The following is a 26,227-nucleotide window of genomic DNA, read 5'->3' as shown; positions in this document are numbered from 1 at the left end:
GTGGCCACAGGGCTCATGTGGCCTATTTCCTCAAATAGAAGGATTTCAGGGCTCAAACTGTGGCTGGGGTCCTTTGAGGAGAAAACTTTTTTCTTTGGCATCTGGATTGGGTTCCTTGACAAAGTACCACCAACTGGGTGGCTTAAAATAACAGAAGTCTATTCTCTCCCAGTTCTGGAGGGCCGAAGTCTGAAATCAAGATGTGGGCAGGGTTGGTTCCTTCTGGAGGCTCTGAAGGAAAATCCATTCCATGCCTTCTCCCAGCTTCTGAGGGCCGCTGGCCACCCGTGGCGTTCCTTGGCTTGTAGATGCAACACTCCAATCTCTGCCTCTGTTGTGACATGGACTTCTTCCCTCCGTGTCTGCAAGTCCCTCGCCCTTCCAAGGACACCAGTCATTGGATGTAGGCCCCGCCCTGACCCAGTAGAACCTCATCTTAACTTGGTTACATCTGCAGAGACCCTATTGCCAGACAAGGCCACATTCACAGGTACCAATGTTTAGGATGTGAACATATCTTTGCGGGGGATAGAAGTCAACCCACTACCACATCCAAGATTGAGGATAGCAAGAGGAGACATAGATGCGAGGTACCATAGAACACCCAGGCTAACAAGACCTGGGCTCATTTTTGGGACCCAGCAGTGGGTCCTGTTCTGCCCTGGTGTTCTCTCAAGTCTAGTTCTCCGCTGACTCAGCATCCCCGATCCTCCTGCCCCACTTTTTAGACGAAAGAGGAAAAGAAACGAAAGAGAAGAAGATGTGTATCCTTAGGACATGAAGAGGAGATCAATGGGGGCTGAAAATGCTGATTTCTTGGTCCAAGTCTCCAGGGGTGCTAGGAAGAAGACCTTTCACGGAACCTAGCAGAGCAATGCTGTCTCCACTGTTTCAAGCTAGGGATATCGTTTATGCTGGGAACAGCCTTATCATTCCTGCTATGAAAATATTCAGTCTTCCAGGAAAACATCGTTATTATCTAAAGGTGCCCAAATTAATCAGAATTTCTGGATAGGAAACGCCTCAAGGGTCATTGGTGGAGAACGCCATCTAAGACACCCATGAAAAGATGTTGGCTTTTTCGTTAACTTATGACTCTACGCAAGACAAGGATTTTGTACGGTGATGTTCAGAATACACTTAGGCGTCATACAAGTGGGAGGGGCCCAGCACACTGGAGCATCCTATAAGACGGGCGGCGGACAATTCAGTTCAGTATCATCCAGTGCTCAGAAGACACTGTCCTATTCTGAACTCCACGAGGGTCACCCACGAATCCACCGAGCACATCTCGATGAGGATTCACCCTGTTTCTGGTGCTGTGGAGACAACCTCTGCCTACACAGCTGCAGAAGCCCAGCCATGGGCTCAGCGACTCTGGGGCATTAAATGCTGAAATAGAAAACACTCATATGTAAAAACATAAGTCACAGGTAAGACCAACCGGCCCATCATAGTGAATGACAACAGCACACCCTACTCTAGCGAAGTCCACAGTTATTCATAGGGAGTCTAGTCTTCGCAAGAGACCAGTGTTGACATCAGGAATAGGAGAGGAATAAATCAGAACGTGGCCAGCGTCTCCGAAGCCCTCTTCTAGGACCAGGTGCCTATAGGAACTGGCCGCCCCACGGTGATGTTTCAGAATCTGGCCTCCTCACGGTGGCTCTTTCCCTCCTCCATAAAAGAAAAATACAAAAAATTACATTTTACAACAGTGTTGAAGAAAAGACATTTTCTAGGCTGCATGCATTATGTATATTATTACCCTGATATTCTCTTTATTTCTGATTTTAAAATAAATTGAACTGAAAACATCATCATGGGCTGTTGGATTATTATCGTGAGCCCTTTGCACTGTGTGGAAGGGGCCTGATGGAGATGGTGGCCCCAAGTCAACCAGAGGGCTACTCTCACACCCTGCTGGGCATCCACTAGGGGGCCCCATCCTTCCTAAACTTCTCTAGGGACTACTATGTACCCACCCCTGTCTCCTCTGGTCCAGGTGACTCTATCTTCAGTGGCGGAGACATAAAATCCTCTAAGCGACAGGAATTTGTAAGCCACGGTGGAGAAGGCCAACCAAGAGCCATCGGAGGTGTCCACGCCCAAATCCCTTGGAAGCTGACTATGAAACGTTATATGGCACAGGGACTTTGCACATGTAATTAAGGTTATGAACCTTAAAATAGGGAGATGATCCTGGATTAACCTGGGGGGTCCATTCTAATCCTATGAGCCCTCAAATGCAGAGAACTTTGGCTGGAGCGAGACAGATGTGGCAGAGGAAGGTGGAAAGATTCCAGGTGTGGTACGCAGGGGACACTTGCAAGGGCCACGAAGAGGCCTGTGGGAGCTGACAGCCAGCAAGGAAACAGGGACTTCAGCCCTACAACTGCAAGGAACTAGAGTCCACCCACCACCTGAATGAGCCTGGAAACAGGCTCTCCCAGATCATCCCCAGAGGAGCCCAGGGGGTGGACATCTTGATTCTAACCTTGTGAGATCTGGAGCGGGAGACCCAGTGGACTTCTCACCTACAAAACAGTGAGATCATGTATTTGTGTTGTCTTGAGCTGCTACCTTTGGGGTGACTTCTTACAGGTGCGATCAAAGGCAAATGCATGTGGAGTGGAGCATCAACCCTTTCATGAGTCTCAGAGAGGCTAAGTCAAACCATTCCTGGAACCACCCAGTGGAGCCCTCAGCTCTCAGCCCCTCAACTCATGGCTTCAGAAACCACATTAAAACATAGGCACTTGGGGAGATGAGGCAAGAGGAGAGGAGGGGTCTTCAGCGTCACCCCTAGACGACAGCCGGCATTGCTACGCATCCATGGATAACATGCCACGGATAACCAGAAATCCCACCTCTCCCGTGGGGGAGGGGCATGGAGGGCCAGGACAGGTCCACCCCCCACTGCTTCCTGGTGGAGTCCCTAGTTCTAGGTCCTTCTGATGGCCGCTGGGGGCCACAGTTTCACATCCCACACACCAGGGCCCCTTGTGGGTAACCCTTTAGGGTGGGGAGAGTGGTGGTGGCTACTGTGAGTTTCCCTGATGCTCTTTGCTAGGCACATCTGGGCACACCTGAGCACACCTGGGCGCACCTGCCCAAGCAGGGCAGCTTGATACCCTGGTCTTGTAAGGGATCCTGGGCAGGCTTCCTGGCCTCAGTTTTCTTATCTGTAGAACAGAGGATTGCAAAGGCCAGAAGGACCCTTCCTAACCCAGCCTTGGGCTGCACCAAGTAGGTCGGTTATCTGTAGTATCTCAGATCCACACCAGGGCCCAGGGAGCCTGAGTGGAGGGGTACAGCTTGCATACTGGGGGTGCCCCCTAGTGCTGGTTATGGTGCCCCTCCCAGTCCAGGCCTGGTGCGTCCACTTCTTATGGGAGTGGGGGAGATCAGGGTCCAGGTGGCTGTGCAAGAGTGTGGGATCCTGGGTCCCAGGCGGGGCATGAGACCGGGTAGGGTTGGGGTGGAGCTCCTCCATCCTGGATCTTGGCAGGGGTTGGGAGTCTCTGCTGGGGTGTGTGAGGGGTGCTGGTCTGGAGTCAGAGTGGGTCTATTAGAATTGGGGTGTGTGTGTGGATGGGGGCCCAGGGTCTTGGTAGGCACTGAGGTCTGGGTGGGGTCTGGTTTGCCAGGTTTAGGGTCTCTGTGGGGGTCTGCTAGGTGTCTGGTGAGGTTCTGGGTAGGAGTCTGTGGGGGGGGGGTCTCACTGGGGATCTGGGTGGAGGTCTGTAGTCCCTGCCGGGGTCTGGATGGGGGCTAGCGGGGTCCAGGGAGGAGTGTGTGGGGGTGTGGGGTAGGGGGTCCCAGCCATGATTGGGATGGGGGGCTGTGATCCCAGTCAGGGTCGGTCCCCACAGTGGGAGGTTTGGGGTGGGGGTCCTCGCTGGTGTCTGAGTGGGAGTCCAGGAGGGGTTTGGGTGGGGGTCCCTGTGGCCTCAGTGGGGACGTGGGTAGGGGTCCCCATGGTGGTCTAGGTATGGATTGTATGCTCCAGCGGGCGTCCGGGTGGGGGTCTGTGGTCTGGGTGAGGGTCGTTGGTGCAGGTGGGGTGTCAAGGTGGGGGTCCTAGGGTCTGGGCATGGGGGTCCGAGTGGGGGTCCTTTAACCCGAGTGGGGGTCCGCGTGTGTGTGTGAGTCCGCGCGGTCCCGGTGGGGATCCGTGGCCCGGGCGGGGGTCCCTGGAGCGGGAAGGGGTCCCTGGAGCGGGAGGACGCGGTCGGGGCGGGGATGCGGCGGGCCGGGCGGGGCGGCGGGCGTGGGCGCGGAGGGCGGGCCGGCGCGGGCGCGTTTCCGCCGTCCGGTCCCGGCGCCGAGTCCCGCGGGCGGCGCGGAAGCGGCGGCCGGGCAGCCATGTCGCCTTTGTCTGCGGCGCGGGCGGCCCTGCGGGTCTACGCGGTGGGCGCGGCGGTGGTCGCGGCGCAGCTGCTGCGCCGCCTCCGCGAGGGCTTCGCGGAGCCAGGTCAGCGCGCGGGGGGCGCGTGGCGCGGGCGCGGGGGGCCCGGGCGGGGAGCTAATGGCGGGCCGGGCGGCGGCGGCGAGAGCGGACCCGGGGCGCCCCCCTCGCTCCGCGCGACCCCCGGCTGGGGAGCCCAGGCGCCGGGGGAGCGGAGCGCCGGGCCCCCGTGACCTTGACCCCGGGCAGCCGGCCAGTCCGTGGCCGCGCCTGGCGCTCCCGGAAGGGGAGGGCGGGCCGGGCCGCGCGCACGGGGTGGGGAGGTGGTGCGCGCCCCGCTCGGCCCCTCCCCGCCTCTCCTCTCCCCTCCCCTCCCCTCCAGCCCCGGCCTCCCGCCCGCCCTGGGCCGGGGGGCGCCCCGGGAAGCCCGCGACCCCCCACCCCGGGTCGTGGCCGGGGTCCGCCGGGGCCCGCGCGCCCCAGACCGCAGGCGGCTGGGGGTCCAGCCGTGCCCGCGCGCCCCGCCCCGAGAGGGAGGAGGGGGCGCCCGAGAGAGCTCGCACCCCGCCCCGGGAAAGGTAGGACGGGCCCTCCCGGGGGGACGCGCAGAGCGCGCGGGGGCCCCGGGGTTGCTTCTGGGGCGCTGGGGAGCCAGCGCGGCCTGGCGGGGAGGGCGCTTCCGCTCGTGGCAACTGTGTTTCTCTGGGCTCTGCTGCATCCTCCAGATCTCCCCTCTCAGACTTTCTCGTGTCAGGCCCCCTTCACGCTCCTAAAAATGATTGGGGAACTCCAACGTGCGTGGTGGCATTGGGGCCGGGTCTATCCTTGTTTACATGTTCAGGACTTAAACCTGAGAAACCTGTGAGCATTTATTTACGCCTTGATTTGCAGAAAATAACAATAATAATAATGATGATGGTTGTAACAACTCTTGGCTATGTCAGCATACATGGCATTTTATTTTTAGGTGAAAAATAACTGTTTTCCGAGACGAAGTATTCAGTGGGCAGTGTGGTGGTGTGTTAGGTTGTAGCTAATCTCCTTACTGTCTGGCCTCAGAAAGTACTATGGTCTCAAGTATGCTTCCAGACCGTTGTCATGGCAAGGTCTCATAGCCTCTGGAAGACTCCACTGTCCACCCCTGAGATTGGGGTGACGCATGGCAAGTACTGTCTGCCTGTTATTGTGAAAATACTTTTGAATTCCTCCACTCCCCCGTGGAAGAGGGGTCCCTGGGCCACACTCTGACAACCTGTAGCTCTGAGCAGGAGCAGATATTTTAAAATGAGCCCCACCCTGCAGACCTCCACCCAGGTAAGTGAATCTCTCTACCTGAGCTAAGCTGTCATGCTATGTGAACTAAGTTGTCAGCTTTCTGATAAACAGGATTTTGGTATTTTTGATGGTGAACTGTGGAGAGCCGCTCCACGTTGTGGAGCCCTCTAGGTCATGCGTACCCAGGGCCTTTCCCCTTTCAGACAGGCCTGCTCACCTGCTCCGGAGCCTGCTCCTGTGCTCACGGCAAAGACAGAATGAAACTTGGCAACACAGCCAGATGCTTCTCTGGAAAACTTGTGTGCGGTGCCTCACGCCTGAGGGCTGGCGCAGTTCTTTCCACTTGTTGATTTAAAAAAAAAAAAAGTTGTTAAAAGACAGCGTTGAATGAAGTCATCTGTCAGCCTAAGGACGCCTTATTCTGTGCCAAAAGAGGGTCATTTTATGTAAAGATTAACTTCACTAACTTGCCCTAAGCGAACAACCTTGTCTGATGGGTTAGAAATAACTTTAGATAGTGGTGGAGGAACATTCCTTCCATTTGTCTGCTGGTGGCAGGCATCCCAAATGGCTTTTAACCTCTTTTCAATTTGTTCCTAACTGTTCTTAACTTTTGGGGAGGAGCATTTGAACTTTGCCCTGGGCCTGGAGCTAAACAGTGACAGGGAGGCCTGGTGCCCATTTCAGGTTTGAAATAGCTGGAGTGTTTTCTTAGAACTTTGAGGTTGAGTATGCTCTGGTACATTGTATCCAGAACGTAGAGGTTGAGTGTGCGCTCGTACAATGTATCCAGAACGTGGGGGTTGAGTGTGCCCTTGTATGTTGTATCCAGAATGTGGAGGTTGAGTGTGCTCTAGTACGTATTATCCAGAATGTAGAGGTGGAGTGTGCCCTTGTACACTGTATCCAGAACGTGGAGGTGGAGTGTGCCCTTGTACATTGTATCCAGAACGTGGAGGTGGAGTGTGCCCTTGTACATTGTATCCAGAACGTGGAGGTTGAGTGTGCTCTAGTACGTATTATCCAGAATGTAGAGGTGGAGTGTGCCCTTGTACACTGTATCCAGAATGTGGATGTTGAGTGTGCCCTTGTACATTGTATGCAGAACGTGGGGGTTGAGTATGCCCTTGTACATTGTATCCAGAACATGGATGTTGGGTGTGCCCTTGTATGTTATATCCAGAACGTGGAGATTGAGTGTGCTCTAGTGCGTATCATCCAGAACGTGGAGGTGGAGTGTGCCCTTGTACACTGTATCCAGAACATGGATGTTGGGTGTGCCCTTGTACGTTATATCCAGAATGTGGAGATTGAGTGTGCTTTTGTACCTTGTATCCAGAGGAATCCATGTGGCAGGCATGATGGGTGTATGGTATGAAAAGAAGGAAGAAGGTGGTAAGTTGTCTGAATGCCATGTTTTCTTAAGATGCATTATCTACAAACAAGATAATTACAAAGTCACGATCGATGTTGGTCAGGCCTTTACAGAGACGATTTAGAAGCAAATTAAGAGTTCCTGTACAAGAGTCTAATCCGGGTTCTTCATGTTCTTGAGGCTGTATCCAGATGGCCTATGTAGTCAGGCATGTCTGTCAGATTTCTAAACATGTGATATAGTTAATGCCTTTAGTATCCTAATGGGACATCAACAATGAAACACTGGCCTGAAACCTGTTGAAAATTGCCGTCCTGCGTAAAGAAAGTCTCTACCGGATGCTGTTAACAAAGGGCTTGTCTATTAGAAATTAAACTTCTCTGATGCGTCAGCGAAGTTTGAAAACGAAAGGAAATGGGACGAGATGTGTTTTAGAGGGCAACCCTGCTATTGCACAGAATTGTCTTGAAAAATTCTGTTGTCAATAGGAGGCAGGCTTTCTGGTGTGGAAAATGGACTTCTACATCAGTCCTGGCAGCCTGAATACCCACCCCAAAATATGTCAACCGGCCCACTGACAAAGCTATTTTAGGAGGCATCCTAGTTTTCAGACGGTAGGGTTTTAAAAAACCTGTAAAGAGAAAGTTCATTCTCGTGGGTTTTGCGCACATGTGGACCGATGCAAACCGTGGCCAGGGGGAGGTGAAATAGCGCTCTTCAAACTTCATGATCTTGGGGTCTTTTTACTCTCAAAAAATGAGGACTTGAAGGAGCTTTTCTTTATGTGGCTTTTGCTTGTCAATCATTATCCTATTAGGAATTAAAACAAATTTAAAACGTATTTAAGAATGTATTTAAAGTAACAACCTCAAGCCAATGACAGGTTGTTACCAGGAAGATATTTTTTTCCCCCAATGAATAATAACAATATTCTCAAAAACAAAAAAAATTAGGAAAAGTGGTGGCCTTGATTTGGTTTTTTGAATTCAGTCTCTTGACTTACCGGCTGAATGGAAGGCCCCTGGGCCCTCTGTTCTGCTGCTTCATCCTGTGTCTCGTGCGTATGAAGAACCGGGCCACTTTCACAGACGTGATGTTGGAAAAGGCAGGACCTCACTGCAACCCCGGGAGCATCCTGGGGACAGTGCCCCAGAGAGGCTCAGGCCGCCTGGTGAGAATGATCTGTGAGAGGCTGCTTTGAAGAAACCTTTACTCATGACCCCGACGGAAGCCGTCCGTGGACCGTGTCCTGCAGACAGCTCTGCCCAGCTGCCCTAAACGTGCCCTCTCCCTGCATGTCACCTTCTTTCCTGGGGGTCTGGAGGTTCTGACGTAACTGTCTACACCGACGGAGATGATGCCGGCGGGGAGGGCCCTGCTGGTAGTGCCTCCTTAAGAAGCCACTTTGTTAGGGATTCTTTGTGCTTTGTGTACAACACTCTGCTCCAAGTCCCGTGACCCTCTTCAGCCAAATAATAATTAATAACAATAATAGTGTAGTAGAAGGATCTGATAGAGCAGAATTGTGTCGCTCAGGGAGCATTTTACAGGTCATATTGCAGACGGGTGTGGCGTTGTGGGGTTCTTTTCAATTTTTCCTTGACTGCCTTCCCCATGTCCAGGTACCCCATCCTGACTTGGCTGCAGAAAGTGCAGCTGTGGGGTTTCTCTTTCTGGAAATCTCGGCCCTGGTAGATCCCCTCCACCTGTTCTGGAGACTCGGGTCTCACCTCTCAGCTCCCGACCCAGACTTGGTCACAGTAACACGTCCTTCCGCCACACTCCTGGCCACCGAAATGCCCCATTAATCAGGCCCATTGGGGTGTCTCCCTGGAAAGCCTCAGGCAGGTCCTATTGACCACAAGCCAGCATGGCAGGGTGTGACTGTCTGTGAGGACGTGGGGGGCATTCAGAGAACCCTATCCCGCATTGGGGGTGATGTCAACACTTAGTATCTTTTATAGTTTCACCCTCATCGTAAGAGTGCCCTGGAGTGGCTGTAACCAAGTACCACTGGCTTAAAACCACAGGAATTCATCCTTCCCCAGTCTTGGAGACCAGAAGTCTGAGATCAAGGTGTTGCAGGGCCGTGCTCCCTCCGGAGGCTCCAGGGGAGGGTCCTTCCTGCCTCTTCCAGCTTCTGGGGCTCCAGGCGTCCCTGGGCTGGTGGCCGCCTCCCTCCATCTCTGCCTCCATCTCCACGTGGCTTCTCCTCTTCTGTCTCTGATAAGGACACTGTCATTGAATTTAGGGCCACCCTCGTCCAGGACGACCTCATCTCCCTCCTTCACTTAATCACATCTGCAAAGACCCTATTTCCTAATAGCATTCCATTCTGAGGTTCTGGGTGGACATAAATTTGGGGGACACTGTTCAACCCACTATACTCATTATTGAGATTTGGGTCTGAACACATTCCTGACACTCAGAAAATGCCTAGTTGGTGCCGTTTGTCATCAAACCCCCTGAGTGCTGTACAGCACGTTGAAAACTTGCACGTGTAACAAACAGCGTTTAAGGAAACCCAGCTGCCCTGGTGGGCATCCCATCTTCATTGGCTGCTCCAAGGGGCGACCGGGTTTGTGGTCATTCCGCCACAGCGGGAACCCTGGGGGCTCGTTCCTAGGTCACCAAAACTTCCCCACCAAGAACCTGATAATGCTTGCACCTCTAAACAGTAAATATGTATTTCTGCACCCAGGTGTGACTGCCCCTGGTGGGCATTTTGAGAAGTTCCAGGGATCAAGAAATTCTTTATTGCCCCAGTATGGTTACCTATCATGGATGCGTCTATGATTAGAATAGAGCAAGCCACGTTCAAAAAGGCATCATTTAGGGGCCGGCCTGGTGGCATAGTGGTTAAGTTCACATGCTCCACTTCAGCGGCCCAGGGATCGCGGGTTTGGATCCTGGGCATGGACCTACACACCACTCATCAAGCCATGCTGTGGTGGTATCCCACATACAAAATAGAGGAAGATGGGCACAGATATTAGCTCAGGGACACTCTTCCTCAGCAAAAAAGAGGAGGATTGGCAACAGATCTTAGCTCAGGGCCAATCATCCTCACCAAAAAAAAAAAAAAAAAAGAAAAAAGGTGTCATTTAAAAACATAAAATTTGAAGAAATTTTCATGCCCTTTAGCCATCCTGAAGACCGCTAGGGCCAAATTAAGACCCCGTTTTTCTTCTTTGATGTGCTTGAGTGACCTCAGGTGGCGTGTGATGCCCGTTCTTGATTACAACGAGCTTTAAGGCGGTGGTGGGTCTTCTTGGGCTGGCTGGGCTCTTGTGAACATGGGTGCATGCTCGTGGCCTCCAGGCATCCAGTGAACAGTTTCCCCAAAAATGACCCTGCCCTGTGGGTGCCGGGTCAGTGGACCTTCTAAAACAGTCCGTAGTAAACGTCTCCGATGAGGAGAGAGCTCTCAGGAGCACAAAGAAATTCAAAGCAATGCATGTTTTCAGATGCGAGGAATCACCCCATACGTGGGAGGGGCCTGAGCAGAAGCACGCGCCCATGGGCAGACTCTCCCCTCCACTTTGCAAAAGCTGTGTACGAGGAAAGGCCGCCCGATGGGTGACTGCACCCTTTGTTTCCGAGCGGAGCGTCTTGGGGGCCGTGCCCGGGTCCCTTCTCACGCTGTGTTTGTCTTGCTGCTTGTTAGCAGGTGCTCAGGAATGAGCGGAGGCCCGGGAGGCAGGCCCCGGCGGAGGAGCGATGGAGAGTAAAGGCCTGGACGGCTCCCAGACGGATCTGAAGCTTGTGGCGCACCCCCGTGCCAAGAGCAAGGTCTGGAAGTACTTTGGCTTTGACACCAACGCCGAGGGATGCATCCTGCAGTGGAAGAAGATCTACTGTCGCATCTGCATGGCTCAGATCGCCTACTCCGGCAACACCTCCAACCTCTCCTACCACCTGGAGAAGAATCACCCCGACGAGTTCTGTGAGTTCGTCAAGAGCAACACGGAGCAGATGCGCGAGGCCTTCGCCACCGCCTTCTCCAAGCTGAAGCCCGAGTCCTCCCAGCAGACCGCGCAGGATCCGCTGGCCGCCAAGGCCGGCCACGGCCACGAGAGCAAGAAACAACAAGAGCTGACGGCCGCCGTCATCGGCCTCATCTGCGAGGGGCTGTACCCCGCCTCCATCGTGGATGAGCCCACCTTCAAGGTGCTCCTGAAGACGGCCGACCCCAGGTACGAGCTGCCCAGTAGGAAGTTCTTCTGCACCAAGGCCATCCCTGAGAAGTACGGCACTGTCCGCGAGGCGGTGCTGAAGGACCTCGCCGAGGCCTCCTGGTGCGGCATCTCCACCGACCTGTGGCGCAGCGAGAACCAGAACCGGGCCTACGTCACGCTGGCGGCCCACTTCCTGGGCGCCGGCCCCGCCAGCTGCCTGGCGGTGGGCTCCCGCTGCCTGAAGACGTTCGAGGTGCCGGAGGAGAACGCGGCGGAGACCATCACCCGGGTGCTCTACGAGGCCTTCATCGAGTGGGGCATCAGCGCCAAGGTCTTTGGGGCCACCACGGACTGCGGGAAGGACGTCGTGAAGGCGTGCTCGCTGCTGGACATCGCCGTGCAGATGCCCTGCCTGGGGCACACGTTCAACGCGGGCATCCAGCAGGCCTTCCAGCTCCCCAAGCTGGGCGGGCTCCTGGCCCGCTGCCGTAAGCTGGTGGAGTACTTCCAGCAGTCCACGGTGGCCATGTACATGCTCTACGAAAAGCAGAAGCAGCAAAACGTGGCCCACTGCATGCTCGTCAGCAACCGCGTGTCCTGGTGGGGCAGCACGCTGGCCATGCTCCAGCGTCTCAAGGAGCAGCAGTTTGTCGTCGCCGCCGTGCTGGTGGAAGACAGCAACAACCATCACCTCATGCTGGAAGCCGCCGAGTGGGCCACCATCGAGGGGCTGGTGGAGCTCCTCCAGCCCTTCAAGCAGGTGGCCGAGATGCTCTCTGCCTCCAAGTACCCCACCATCAGCATGGTGAAGCCCCTCTTGCACATGCTCCTCAACACCACACTCAACATCAAGGAGACGGACTCCAAGGAGATCAGCATGGCCAAGGAGGTCATCGCCAAGGAGCTGTCCAAGACCTACCAGGAGACGCCCGAGATCGACATGTTCCTGAACGTCGCCACCTTCCTGGACCCCCGCTACAAGAGGCTGCCCTTCCTGTCCGCCTTCGAGAGGCAGCAGGTGGAGAACCGGGTGGTGGAAGAAGCCAAGCGCCTCCTGGAGAAGGTCAAGGATGGCGGCTACCGGCCGCCCGAGGACAAGATCTACGCGCTGCCCGAGGAGCCGCCGGTGAAGAAGCTCGTGCTGGCGTCCACGCCCCCGCCCACCAGCGTCATCAACAGCATGCTGGCCGAGATCTTCTGCCAGACGGGGGGCGTGGAGGACCAGGAGGAGTGGCACGCCCAGGTGGTGGAGGAGTTGAGCAACTTCAAGTCTCAGAAGGTGCTGGGCCTCAACGAAGACCCCCTCAAGTGGTGGTCCGACCGCCTGGCGCTCTTCCCCATGCTGCCCAAGGTCCTGCAGAAGTACTGGTGCGTGGCGGCCACCCGCGTCTTCCCCGAGCGCCTCTTCGGCTCCTCGGCCAACGTGGTGAGCGCCAAGAGGAACCGGCTGGCCCCGGCGCACGTGGACGAGCAGATCTTCCTGTACGAGAACGCCCGCAGCGGCGGCGGCGGCGGGGAGGCCGAGCCCGAGGACGAGGACGAGGGCGAGTGGGGCCTGGACCACGAGCAGGTGTTCCCCCTGGGGGACGCCGTCCACGGTGGCTTCTTTGGGATCAGGGACGGCGGCTTCGTGTAGCGGGTGCCGACGGGGAACGGTGCCGGGGGTCACCCCGTTGGACGCTTGGCTATAGGGGCGACCCCACAGATGGTTGCGGTGGCCCGAAACAGGGATGTGAGAAGACGAAGGAGACGGGGGTTTTGGGGCCGGAAGTTGGAAAAACGAGCGTTTCTTCTGGGAGTCCACGTACATCCAGTGGGAGGGAAGTAAATGATCTAAGAAAGCCCTAAGTTCGGCTTCTGGGGCTCTCCTACAGATTGCAAATACTCAATATTTGCAAGACTGCTTCCCCCACCCCGAGGCAGAGCCGGGAGGGATGGGTCACTTCCCAGATCGTTAATTTCACCCCGCACCATTCGTGTTCTCCGAGGGAGGGTTTGAGGTCAATTAGAGAGAAATCGAAACTTATGGGGAGACGAGAATGAAACCCCCTCCCTTCCCTCCCCCAGGCACCATCATCGGGACTGTAGTGATCTGTCGATGGTGGAAGACACAGTTACGTTTTCATTCGAGTGGGGAACCTTGCCTCTGGGAAGTCGGCAGATGTTCTTGAGCCAGAATGCCCTGTTTTGAAGAGACACAAGTTCTCTGTGTGGTGGAAAAGGTTAAAAGCCAGCACTTTTACAAACGCAGAAAAGAGCTGTTGAATGTGTTCTATTTTCTGCCTCCCTGTAAAGCTCCTCTCTCCCCTTGCCAGAATTGGCTTGGTGGATGTGGTCCTTGCAAGCCTGGTCTTTCTTTTGTGTCCGATGCTTCAAAAGTCCGGTTTCCCCAGAATCATTTTCCTCGGGGTGATGGTGAGGCCCCTCCTTTAGATACACGCAACCCTCAGGTGCCCACGGTGAGTCAGATTCGCTTACAGGAAAGGACTCTCGAATTCGCTCTTAAACTCAACACCATGAGACCCATTGATTTAAAAAAAATTACCACGGATGGTTTTACCTCCGGGGGTCATTGTAGATGGCTTTGGCTGCTTCCGTGACTTGGAAACTACTTATTTAACTCACTGCCTTTCAATAGGCACACCACGTGTCTTTGATCCCTGCGTGAAGACGCCCCACGTCTGGGAGGACGGGATGTTGGGATGTGGGCGTTTCCAGATGACCCGTCTCGACTGTTGGCAGTATTCTGCCTGGACCCCCACCCTCATCGCATCCCGGAGGCTTAAGGAGGGAATTTCTCCATGTCAATGGCTGGTGACTTCGGCGGCCTCGAGAGCAGGGCGGAATTTTATCTTGATGTCACGAGGCGTGTATGTTTTTCGGAATTCCAGCGTGGAAGACGGCCGCTCAGCCTCTGCTGTCTCTTGGAAGGAAAGCAGTTGAATGCTTTCCAAGCCCTGAGCTCTGAGTGTCCCCAGGAACGGGCAGCCGGAAGGAGCTGGTGGACTGGCTTTATGACTTGTCCCCCTGTGCTCCCGGGTTGGAAAAACAGGCTCAGAGACGCAGGACCCACCTACATGGGGTTAGTTCTGTAGCCGCACAACCGACCCCCTTCACGTTGCTGGAAATCACTGGCTTTCTGTAACTCACTATGAAAACGTGTGTTGCTCGAGCCAGCCACCTTTCTGCATTTCTCACCTTTTTTTCAGCCCTTGTGGCCAGGCCTCCTCATTGGTTGTGCTTTTATTTAATGCTTTAGACTTGGACTCCTGTTCACTAAACCAGAGAAATAAATAAGGTCCGGATTTCTTGGTCTGATGTGTGTTAATCACGGTTGCACTTTGACTAACCTCTTCAACCACGAGGGAGGTTTTCTTTTGTGTGAAGAGAGTTTCCAGGCCACCAAGAATGACTCCCCTGTGCTCTCCTCTTGGCTTCTTAGAATTGATAAAGGGTATGAAACACTTCTGGATTTTTTTTGCATCAAAATCTCCACGTGAATAAAGCTGTAACTGGGGAAGCCTTGCCTGGGAGAGGAGATTTTGCATTTTGCTCCCCTGGGTGTCTTTACATTGGGCTTAGTGACGAGGCAAACGGTTTTATAAACCCAGGCCTCTTTGAGCAGTGAGCGTCGACCGTTTATGCCTAAGGGAATGTGACTTTTCTCCATCCTTCCTCGCTTCGCTCTCTCCTCCTTCCTACCTCTTTGGAAAACAAGGTATCCCAGACCAGCATCGTCCTGCCTTTCCCTTCCTGCATACGACTGGTTTCTTCTCTTCCTGGGCGGGGTGTAATTAAAATGTTTAATTTTTGTACACAAACATTTTGAGTTTACATGGGGCTGTTTTCACTCACGATAACCCAGCAATTCCATGGCGTTCTCCATTTTCATAAGCGGCATGTGTCAGTTAAACGTCTCGGAGGACCCGGCGCGGCAGTCGTCGATAATTTCTTATAAAGACTCACTCCGTCGCCGTTACGGACTGCTCTTATCTGGGTCTGCACAGCTCCCAGCTTCCGCAGATTCGCGGGTCTGCGTTTGTTTGATGCTTTGATCTTGGTGCAGAGTCATAATTTGGAGCTGTCTGTGTGTGTGTGTGTGTGTTTTTCTCCTCTGCAGAAGTTCCTTATTTTATCTATTTTCAGAGCAAGTAGACTGAGAACAGTAGCTGGGGGGAACGATCGATGGGGGTTTTCAGTGTTCGTTTTTGGCGCCGGGGCATACGGCAGAAAGCCCGATATCGGGACGTTCTGGTGGCCCCGATTCTTGAGTGTGGCCGGAGAGGCGGGTGGAGACGGAGGCTGCCCTGCCGGGCGGCTGCCCCTTGCTTCCTCTTTTGTGCAAAAGGCTCTGTCGTGTGTGGAGTTCCAGACAGACGTACGTTTCCATATTCCGACGGTGGTCTGGGGAGGGAGCGTCTTCTCTGAGTGGTCCCGGCCCTGTTCATGGTGGGGGTCCCACCAGAGCTGTGTTCGCTCACGTAAAACCTCATCAGGTCTAGGCTTTTTAAACAGATTCTCCTGTGACCTTCACTAAATAACAACAGCATTTGCTTACTCCTTCCCGTTTCTCTGATTCGGTTCTTTCCTCTGGGGGTTATTTGCAGGATCCTTTCAGATTTCAGTCCTTGGGGCCATAGTTATTCAGTCTCAGTTGGTGTCCCTTGGCTTCAGAGCCAGACACATGGGGCAGGAACCAGCCAACTTGCTCAGAGAGTCTACTTCTGGCTGTGGACCGTGAGATCCCGTAGATCCTTCTTCAGTGGGCGTGGCTGGGCGCCCATAAAACCACGTGGATGCAGAGTGTCGTGTTCAAATTTCACATCATTTGTATGCTGTGAAGTATTTTCTCTTCTTTTGACTTTTCCAACCACTTGGAAATGTGGAACTCATTTATAAACATCAACTCCATCCTTAGCTCACGGGTCTTGTAAAAATGGGGGCCGAGGGCCGTGGCTGGCCCTTCCCGGAGCCTGGACCGCTGTGGGGTTTTCTGCCATTTCCTCGTCCTTTCCCGAATGATCTCTGGATCCACCCAGCTCCCTGGGTTTGAAAAACAGTTGCGTCTATCTGATGAGAGTTCAGACCGTTTTCCCTCAATTAGCTGAGTTCACGGGGTGTGCGTTCTCCGTCCAGATTACCTTCTCAGGAGAGGAAAGCCTTTCTCCTGGGTAACGACGCTCAAGTGGCCTTCAGGTGCGGGGTCGAGCTGCAGGTGCAGAAAGCATGCTGGCCTCCTGGAGACGTGGGCTGCCCCCAAATGCACCATCTCTCCTGAGCTGGCACCTTGGGGCCTCATTCATCGTCTTCCTCTGCTGATGTTAATTCTAAGAAAGCAAGAAACACTGTATCAACCCCTCAGTTATTGCAGGATCTTTAGAGTTTAAATCACTGCCAGCACTGGATAGAAAAAGAGCCCACTGTGCTTATTTTCATACGAATCATGTAAGACGAACCTCATGCCTAGCCTCTCCCCGTGGCCCCGCACCCCTGACTTTCAGAAGTCGTTTCTTCATTAATTCTTTGTCTAGACCCCCAATCCATGCTCCGTTTCTTCCCGGCCGGCTTGTTTTCAGACCTGCTTGCAGCCAGAGCTCTCGCGTTCCATTTGCACCTGCTCCCGGAAGGCAGGCGTTACAGCGCGTCTGTGAAATGAGATCCCGGTCTCCGAGCGCGGCCTGACACGCCCAGGAATGCAGAGCGACGGGAACATCCCCAGCTTTCCGAGCTCCCTGCACGGATCTGCTCCCAGAGCTCGTTTTTCTCGGTTCTGGGTGCAGTCTGCACAAATCCTGGACTGAGAGCTGGAATCCTTTTCCGTGGCAGCCCTGTGGGTCCTCGAAATTGTACTGAATCGAGAGGAGACTAAGTCGGATATTTTGCAGCTGTCCTGGCTGCTGGAATGGGTTTTGCAGCCCTGTCGGAAGTGCAAGCCATTCTGTTCTTCTGACGTTTTGCAGACTGGTGGCTTCTACGTGGGGGCAGCCCCTCGGCCACATTCTTGTCAGCCTTCTTTTATGCGTGATTCCTGCTCTCCGAGTGGGAGGCAGCCCTTGGTTTTGGGGGTCACGTAGGCGCCCGCCATCCTCTCACTTGGGGTCCCTTGAGTGCCTGGTCCTGTTTGCACGTGGTTATCGCAGACGTGCTCACCTCCAGGTCTACTGCATGGTCAGCAACTTCCTTTATCTGCACGTGGGTTCCCCAGAGATGGGCTGCAGCCAGGGCATGGCCAGAGACGCAGACTCGGGGTGCCCCCAGATTGTGATGCGGAATCTGCATTTTCACCGGATTCCCGGGAGGCCTGTGCACAGCAGAACTTTATTGTCCTCTGCGTTTCGGGGTCCCATGGGCACCCCTGTGGGGGCTCTTTGCCTGTTTTTTTTTTTATCTGGGAGGATTCTTAGCATATCCGCTCAGAAGTCAGACCTCTGGCTTCACGTCAGTTCGAGAAGCCTCGCCCACTTCGGATTTCAGGGCAATTTGTTCTGCTTCTAAATTGACCCAAACTCACTCGATTTTCTTGGTGACGTGACGAGACGGGACGTGCAGATGGCATGTTGTAGGGGCACATTCCTTAGGAGGCGCGTCCTCAGGGAAACGGGCCATCGCTTTATCCGCCAGAAGGACGGAACCCTGTGGCCTCTGGAAATGTCTTGCAAGAGGAGCTCTCCTGGGAGTTTTTGTTACATGGTGATTGGCAGCGGATGCTTCCCGCCCCCTCAGGTGTTTGGGGTTCCGGGAGATGGTCCTTGGTGGGGATTCTGAGGGCTTTTGTTTCCGGGAGGATCGTGGCTGGGTTTTTGTGGGCATAAGGCAGTGACTGGAGAGACGGTGGGAGTGCGAAGATGCTGTCTTGTGTGCGGTGTTGGGAACACGGCGCTGTTGTGGGCAGCGTTTCAGCTGAGTGGTGGACGATTGGTTGCAGACGTGCTAAGCTTTATTTGTGATTCGTGGCTGCATGGAATTGATTCTATTTATATACATACTATTTATATCCTGATTATGTAGATAGTCTGTTTTATGGTCTATCCATCTGTCAATCATCTATATCTATCTATGCTTGCCTGAGCCAGCAACGGGGCTGCATGGTGGGCATCTGTGTATCTGTCTATTATCTATCATCTAGCTAGCTATTGATCATCTGCGTATTCATCTCTCAATCTATCCATCTACCTATTTATTATCTATGTATTTATCTATCTTCTATTTATCATCTATCTATCTACCTATCTATCATCTATCTTCCTATCATCCCTCTATTTATCTATCATCTATCTACACAGATAGGTCTATCTATTTATATGTCATCTATCATCTCTCTATTTATCATCTCTCTATCCATATCTATCTCTCTCTCTCTCTCTCTCTCTCTATCTCTCTATCACTCTATCATCCATCCTTCCATCCTATGCTTTATGGTTAAACTGCAGATGCCTTCAATAGCTTTTATTCTCCTCACATGAAATTTCATGAGTGAGTGGTTCTTCCTTAAAGGATGGCTGTCACTATATGAGCTGCCATGGAGTCACATTTCTGCCCGTTCTATAAAACACTCTGGAAGGAACCCTGGGATTCCTACAGTCCAACCTCCTCGCATCACAGGGAACATCCAAGGATGGGACATTTCAGTCTCCTCGCCCTGGAGACCTGGGTGGAGCATCACCCCACGCCCAGTGCCTGGTCCCCTGCCTTGCAGGCTGGTGTGGCTCCAACCCCTTCACACACACTTGATTGGGGAGATGCAATAGTCCTCTGAGGGCCGGGTCAGCAGACCCCGAGGCCAGCAGCCTGCAGTGGACGCTAAGGCAGGGCCTGTAGGAGATGGGCAGGATGGACACTGGCCTGTGTAGGGGCACACGGGGGCCTCCCTGAGAAGGAGCCCGTTCCTGGCTGAGCCATGAAGCCCAGATAGGGGTCCTCCAAGTGGGCCTGTAGGGGGGCTCCAGGCAGCAGGAAGGACGTGGGGGTCCAGCCATTGGGATGCATGACTGGGCTCATCTCCTTTCCTGCTGGCATCCGAGAGTCTCACATGCTGGGCCACGAGGGCCAGTCCTTGGTTTGTAGTAGGATTTGTCTGTGGCTGCTTGCCCTGCATGGCCTGGGGAAGGAGCCCGGCCGGGATGACGGAGTGGGCATAGAAGGTGCCCGAGCCAGCAATGAGGCTGCATGGTGGGTGTCCAGCACGAGGGGCACGCCCTTGGAGAGGCCGGCAAGGGTCCGGGTGGTGGGCTTGCTGTGCCCCACCCTGGCCGTCTCCTCCTGTCCTGACCACCCCAGTGGGGAGCTGGGATGAGTTAGGGTTGGGACGAGGGAGGGGATGAGTTGACAGGCGGTGTAGATACCCAGTCGGGAGTCATGGTGGGCAGAGGGGGCCGCGATGCACACGGAGGAAGCTGTGTCTCGACTGCCGACAGGTGCGGGAGGAGACTGTGCAGGGAGCTCTCCCCACCTGCCCTTTCTCCTTCACCTCTGACCTCCCTGTGTGGACGCCTCTGGACCAGGTGGTCTGAGCATGCTGCGGCCTGAACGTGTGTCCCTCAAATTCGTGTGTGGAAGTCCTGACCCCCAGTGGGATGGTATGAGGAGGTGGGGTCTTTTGGGGTGATTAGGATTAGATGAGGTCATGAGGGTGGGATGGAATTAGTATCCTTAGAAGAAGACGGGGAGACCAGAGCTCTCCCTCCTCCATGTGAGGACACAGCAAGCAGACAGCTGTCTACAAGCCAGGAAGAGGGTCCTCACCAGACACTGAATCAGCCGTGATCTTGGACATGCAGCTTCCAGAACTGGGAGAAATAAACGTCTGTTGTTTAAGCCCCCTAGTCCGTGGGATTTTGTTATAGCAGCCTGTGTTAGGGTTCTCCAGAGAAACAGAACAAACAGGATCTGTCTGTCTGTCTATCTATCTATCTATCTATCTATCTATCTATCTATCTATCTATCATCTGTCTGTCTATATCTATCTATCTATCTATCTATCTATCTATCTATCATCTATCTATCATCTATCTGTCTGTCTATCATCTATCTATCTATCCTCTATCTGTCTATCATCTATCTATCTATCTATCTATCTGTCTGTCTGTCTGTCTGTCTATCTATCTATCTATCTATCTATCTATCTATCTATCTATGTATCTATCTAGTTCCTATTGGTTCTGTTTGTCTGGAGACCCCTGACTAATACAGATATATATATATAGAGAGAGAGAGAGAGAGGGAGAGAGAGAGAGATTGATTGATTGGAATTGACTCAAGCAGTTAGAGAAGCCAAGAAGTGCCACCATCTGCCATCTGTAAGCCGAGGACCCAGGAAAGCCAGTGATGTAATTCAGTCCAAGTGTGAAGGCCTGAGCACCAGGATCACTGATGTCTGAGGGCAGGAGAAGGTGGACGTCCCAGCTCAGGCAGAGAGAGTGAATTCTCCCTCCGCCTTTTTGTTCTATTCGGGCCTTCAACTGATTAGATGAGGCCCACCCACGCTGGGGAGGGCAATCCGCTTTACTCAGTCTACCGATTCAGATGCTAATCTCATCTAAGCACCCCCACAGACACACCCAGACATAGTGTTTAACCCCATGACCCAGCTAAGTTGACACATATCATTAACCGTTGCACAGCCCTAGCTGGCTGACAGAGCGCCTGAGTCCCACCTGGACGTGACCAGGGCGGCAGGGCCCAGCGGGCAGGGCTCTCAGGTCCAGTCTCTTCTCTCCCCTTCACCCACGCGGCTTCTCTGATGTGTTCATGGGCCACCTGGGTCCTCTCCAGACTCAGGTTTGGGGCTTATATTCCAATACAAAAGGGTGCTACTTAGAAACGCCCTCCATGTCTTCCATGTGACGTGTGTTTCCCCTTTCTTTCCCCGAGCTGCATTTATTCTTATGACCCTTGGGACTCCTCCCCAGACAGCTCAAAATCCTCTGTGCCCCGCCTATTCATCCCTCCTCCTCCTCCCACCCCGGCAAGCACGGACCTCCTTACTGTCTCCATAGTTTCGCCTTTCCCAGAATGTCTTAGAGTTGGAATCACACAGTCTGTAGCCTTTTCAGACTGGCTTCTTTCACTTAATAATATGCATTCAAGTTTCCTCCATGTCTTTTTATGGCTTGATAGCTCATTTCTTTTTTTATTTTGGTGAGGAAGATTGGCCCTGAGCTGACCTCTGTGCCCATCTTCCTCTATTTTGTATATGGGATGCCGCCACAGCGTGGCTTGATGAGTGGTGTATAGGTCCGCACCTGGGATCTGAAGCTGCGAACCCCCGGCCACTGAAGTGGAGCACGTGGTCTTAACCACTACGCCACCGGGCCGGCCCCTGATAGCTCATGACTTTTTAGCACTGAATAATATTCCATTATGTGGCTGGACCACAGTTTATTTATCCGTTCACCTCCTGAAGGACATCTTGGTTGCTACCATAATCTTTTAAGGAGAGCAAATTCCGTCCTGGTCCCTTTGGGGTCAGAACACGTAAAAAGCCGTTTTGTTACAGCCTGGTCTTCCTGCTGTCGGAGGCTCTGGACGTCCAGGGCCTGCTGGCCCTTGAATCATTTCCTGGTCGGTTGACCAGGGAGAGTCCAGGGGCTTGAACCCCAGGGCGGCTCCTGAATGAGCTGTGCTCCCTGGGCCGAGACTGGGCACCTGGAGGAAGCACGGAGTCCCGGACCCCGTGGTCCACGTGGAATCTGGCGCAGAGCCTGGGCCTGGGGTGGGGGGTCCGTTATGGAAGTACCTCCTTCATCACGTTCTCCCTGCACAGCCCGCCTCTCTCTTCTAGAACACCGACCCTGTGATGCAGAAGGGGAGATGCGGCCATCCCTCGTTGGAGGCGTCCTCTGTCGTCATCCCCACGATTGCACCATCTTGGCTTAAAGTCGGTGCCTCAGCCCCGCTTCTCTGGCCCAGCTGGCCCGCCCCTGCCCGGCTCCCTGCCGGTTCTGTTGCTCATCTCAGGCTTAGCTGCACCTGTGTGAGTCAGCCGGCAGGTCCCACCTTTCCAGGGAAGCCTAGTGGGCGGGGAGTCGGGGCCGGCCCTGTTGGTTTTGGCTGCTGTCCGGCCCTCGTCTTGAGATCCCAGCTCCTTTCTCTGGTTCTTGGCAACGGCTCGGCTCACAAAGGACGTCACTCGCTTCGCCGGGTCCGAGCTCCACGTGACGGCCATCGGCAGCTAGTTAGGGTTCTTGGTTGCAGGAAACCTCTTATACTTTGTGCTGTTAATTTTCTTTTTTTGAATTATTTTACTGAGGTCATATTGGTTTATAACGTTGTGAAATTTCAGGTGTACATCACTAAATATCAGTTTCTGTGTAGACTGCATCATGCTCACCACCAATAGTCTAGTTCTTATCTGTCACCCTACACGTGTGCCCCTGTACCCCTTTTGCCCACCCTTCCACCCCCTTCCCCTCTGGGAACCACTAATCTGTTCTCTTTATCCATGTGTTTGTTTATCCTTCACACATGTGAAACAATACTCTGTCTTTCTCTGTCTGGCTTATCTCGCTTAGCATAATGCCCTCAAGGTCCATCCATGTTGTTGCAAATGGGACGATTTTGTCTTTTTTAGGGCTGAGTAGTATTCCATTGTATATATATACCGCATCTTCTTTATCCATTCATCACTCAGTGGACACTTGGGTTGCTACCGTGTCTTGGCTATTGTGAATGATGCTGCAGTGAACTTAGAGGTGCATAAGTCTCTTTGAATTGTTGATTTCATGTTCTTTGGATAAATACCCAGTAGTGGGATAGCTGGGTCATATTGTATTTCTATTTTTAATTTTTTGAGAAATCTCCAAAGTGCTTTCCATAGTGGCTGCATGAGTTTTCATTTGCGCTGTGCTGGTTAATTTTGTGTGTCAATTTGGCTGGGCCACAGATGTGTGGTCAAACGCTAGTCTAGGTGTTACCATGAAGGGATTTTTTATGAGATTAACATTTAAGTCAGTAGACTTGGAGTAAAGGAGATGACCGTCCATAGTATGGGTGGGCCTTACCTAATCAGTTGAAGATCTTAAGAGCAAAAAGACTGAAGTCCCCTGAGGAGGAGGAAATTCTGCCTCCAGACTGGAGATGCAATATCAGCTCTTCCCTGGGTCTCCACCCTGCTGCTCTACCCTGCAGATCTACAGTTGCATGAGCCGGTTCCTTAAAATAAATCTCTCTCTTTATGTGTATGTGTGTGTGTATGTTTTTTCTTCTTTCTTTTGCTGTGAACATTTGGTTTATTTTCCTATAATATTAAGCCTCTTTAAGCCTAACCATAAATTATATAGAACTTTGTATCCTTTTTTTTTTTCCCGTTGAATCATTTCTTTGTGGTTTATGGAAAACCAGCTATAAATGACTGCAAAATACTTGGCTTTGTTTTTATGATCACTTCCTTGACGGTGAGGTTATGAACACTTTATATTGTAAAGCTTCATCGCACTGGCCTCCAGGTAATGCCCTGTCTAGTTATGCACACCCCCCTGTCATCACACTTCTTTTCCCGGTTTCATGGAGATTCGTTGACATATAACATTGAGATTAATTGACATATAACAAGGTTAGTGGTGGACCTGATTCAATAGAATTTCGGGAAGCTCAGGGCATGTCTGAATGTGGTAGTCGTTTTTTCCTCCCCTGGAGAATCTGTGTACCTCTTGATGCTGGCCTGGACCATCTCCACTGAGGACGGCTGGGACCACAGGTGTTCCAGAACTTGAATGTGTTGGAATAGTTTCTGGGGAGCCCCCGAGCTACCAACCCTGAACCAGGATGGCCCAGGAGCCCTGAGCGGTAGCTGCTGATGTCGCCCCCATCGTCTGAGGCCCCTCCTTGCTGATTCTGACTCCCAGCCGCCTCTGGATGCGGGTCTTTCCATGACGCTAGTCTTCACCACGTCTGTTGTTTGGCAGCTGAGAGCTGGTGCTGTTGATTTGGGGTCCCCCATCTCTCAGGTCTCCTGCCTTCAGCTCACGTCAGCCATCGCCCTCGCCGAGTCCCCTCCTCGCTGGGGAGTGGCAGAATCTCCACGTCTCCAGCCATCCCCCATGACCCATGATTAAACAAGGTGTTTCCCCATTTTCCCATTTTAAACCGCTTTCTTGAGAAATAATTCACCAGACAGTACACCCGTTAAACTGGACAATTCAGTGGTTTTTAGCGTATTTGCAGAGTTGTACAAGCAACGTCGCTGTGTAATTTTAGAACGCTTTATCACCCCCAAAGGAAGCCCTGTACCTATTAGCCATCACTTCCCGTTCCCCGTCCCCCAGCTCCTGGCAGCCACTAACCTACAGTCACGCACCACATAGCGACGTCTCAGTCAACAATGGGCTGCATATACGATGGTCGTCCCGTAAGATTTGTTCCCTAGAGCCCAAGTGTGTAGTAGGCTGTACCATCTAGGTTTGTGAAAGTACACCCTATGATGTTCACACAATGACGAAATCGCCTGATGACACATTTCTCAGAACCCGTCCCTGTCATTAAGCTGTGTGTGACTGTACTTTCTATGCATTTGCCTGTTCTGGACATTTCACATCAACGGAATCACACATCAAGTGACCTTTTCTGTCTGCCTTCTCTCACTGAGCAGCGTGTGTTCAAGGTCCATCCGTGTTGTAGCCGTGTCAGTGCTTCAGTCCTTCTCATGGCTGAGTAATATTCCACTGTGTGGATGGACCACATTCTGTTTATCCACTCATCACCATCCGTGGGCATGTGAGTGGTTCTCACATTTCTGGCTATCCTGAATAATGCTGCTCTAAGCATTCATGCACTCATATTTCGGTGGACACATTTTCATTTCTCTTGGATAGACACACACCTAGGAGTCGAATTTCTGGGTCTTTCGGTATCTCCATGTTTAACCTTTTGGAGAACCACCAGCCTGTTTTCCAAAGTGGCTGCACCATTTTAGATCCCCACTAGCAGCGTAGGAGGGTTCAAGGTTCTCTACCTCCTCACCAACATGTATTCTTTTCTTTTTTTTGAATATAATAGCCATGCTAATGAATGTGGAGCAGTATCATTGTGGTTTTTTTTTTTCAACTATTTTATTGAGTTCATATTGGTTTATAACATTGTGTAATTTCAGGTGTATATCATTATACAGCAGTTTCTGTATAGACTGCATCGGGCTAAGCACCACTGCTTTGGTTTTTATCCATCACCATACACGTGTGCCCTTTTACCCCTTTCGTCCACCCTCCACCCCCCTCCCCTCTGGTAACCACTAATCTGTTCTCCTTATCCATGTGTTTGTTTATCTTCCACCTATGAGTGAAATCATATGCTGTTTGTCTTTCTCTGTCTGGCTTCTTTTGCTTAGTGTAATACCCTCAAGGTCCATCCATGTTGTTGCAAATGGAACGATTTTGTCTTTTTTATGGCTGGGTAGTATTCCATTGTGTATCTATACCACATCTTCTTTATCCATTCATCCGTAGAAGGGCACTTGAGTTGCTTCCACGTCTTTGCTATTGTTAATAATACTGTGATGAACACAGGGGTGCGTAAATCTCTTTGAATTGTTGATTTCAGGTTCTTTGCAAAAATATCCAGTAGTGGGATAATTGAGTCATATGGTATTTCTATTTTTAATTTTTTGATAAATCTCCACACTGTTTTTCACAGAGGCTGCACCAGTTTGCATTCCCACCAGCAGTGTATGAGGGTTCCCTTTTCTCCACATCGTCTCCAACATTTGTTATTTTCTGTCTTTTTACTTATAGTCATTCTGACAGGTGTAAGCTGACATCTCCTTGTAGTTTTGATCTGCATTTCCCTGATGATTAGTGATGTTGAACATCTTTTCATGTCCCTGTTGGCCATCTGTGTATCTTCTTTGGAGAAATGTCTGTTCACATCCTCTGCCCATTTTTTGATCAGGTTCTTTGTTTTTTTTGTTGTCATCTCATTGTGGTTTTGATTTGCGTTTCCCTGATGGCTAATGACGTCGAGCGTCTTCTCACTTGCGTACTGTAAAGAGGAATGTTG

General features: G+C 52.5%; 2 protein-coding genes across 5 annotated transcripts in view; both read left to right on the top strand.

The window, feature by feature from the left end:
• The first annotated feature begins 4,343 nt into the window (after window positions 1-4,343).
• The window catches only part of DHRSX (dehydrogenase/reductase X-linked), a 166,148-nt gene continuing 144,264 nt past the window's right edge, over window positions 4,344-26,227 (top strand). The window contains exon 1 of one of the 2 annotated variants that reach the window (XM_058535365.1): window positions 4,344-4,477. In XM_058535365.1, the coding sequence (XP_058391348.1) occupies window positions 4,369-4,477 (109 nt within the window). In that variant the 5' untranslated portion in view covers window positions 4,344-4,368. Of the gene's footprint in view, window positions 4,478-4,931; window positions 4,990-26,227 lie in introns of those variants that run through there. The other variant, XM_058535366.1, reaches the window with a different exon arrangement.
• On the top strand, window positions 4,420-14,544 carry ZBED1 (zinc finger BED-type containing 1). Of its 3 annotated transcripts, XM_058535362.1 has the most exons (3): window positions 4,420-4,477; window positions 9,026-9,137; window positions 10,729-14,544. In XM_058535362.1, exon 3 carries the CDS (start codon window positions 10,782-10,784, stop codon window positions 12,873-12,875), a length of 2,094 nt encoding a protein of 697 aa, XP_058391345.1. In that variant the 5' UTR covers window positions 4,420-4,477; window positions 9,026-9,137; window positions 10,729-10,781; the 3' UTR covers window positions 12,876-14,544. The 3 variants fall into 3 exon arrangements, with proteins under 3 accessions (XP_058391345.1, XP_058391346.1, XP_058391347.1); XM_058535363.1 differs by lacking the exon at window positions 9,026-9,137 and having other exon boundaries at window positions 4,421-4,477; XM_058535364.1 differs by lacking the exon at window positions 9,026-9,137 and having other exon boundaries at window positions 4,445-4,477; window positions 10,732-14,544.

Source organism: Diceros bicornis, chromosome X, assembly GCF_020826845.1.
Source record: "Diceros bicornis minor isolate mBicDic1 chromosome X, mDicBic1.mat.cur, whole genome shotgun sequence".
Taxonomy (NCBI): Eukaryota; Metazoa; Chordata; class Mammalia; order Perissodactyla; family Rhinocerotidae; genus Diceros; species Diceros bicornis.
This window is presented reverse-complemented; position numbering and strand designations above follow the sequence as displayed.

Excerpts from the sequence above, each read along its gene's own strand:
- ZBED1 (XM_058535362.1), top strand. The coding sequence starts at position 10,782 with ATGGAGAGTAAAGGCCTGGACGGCTCCCAGACGGATCTGAAGCTTGTG.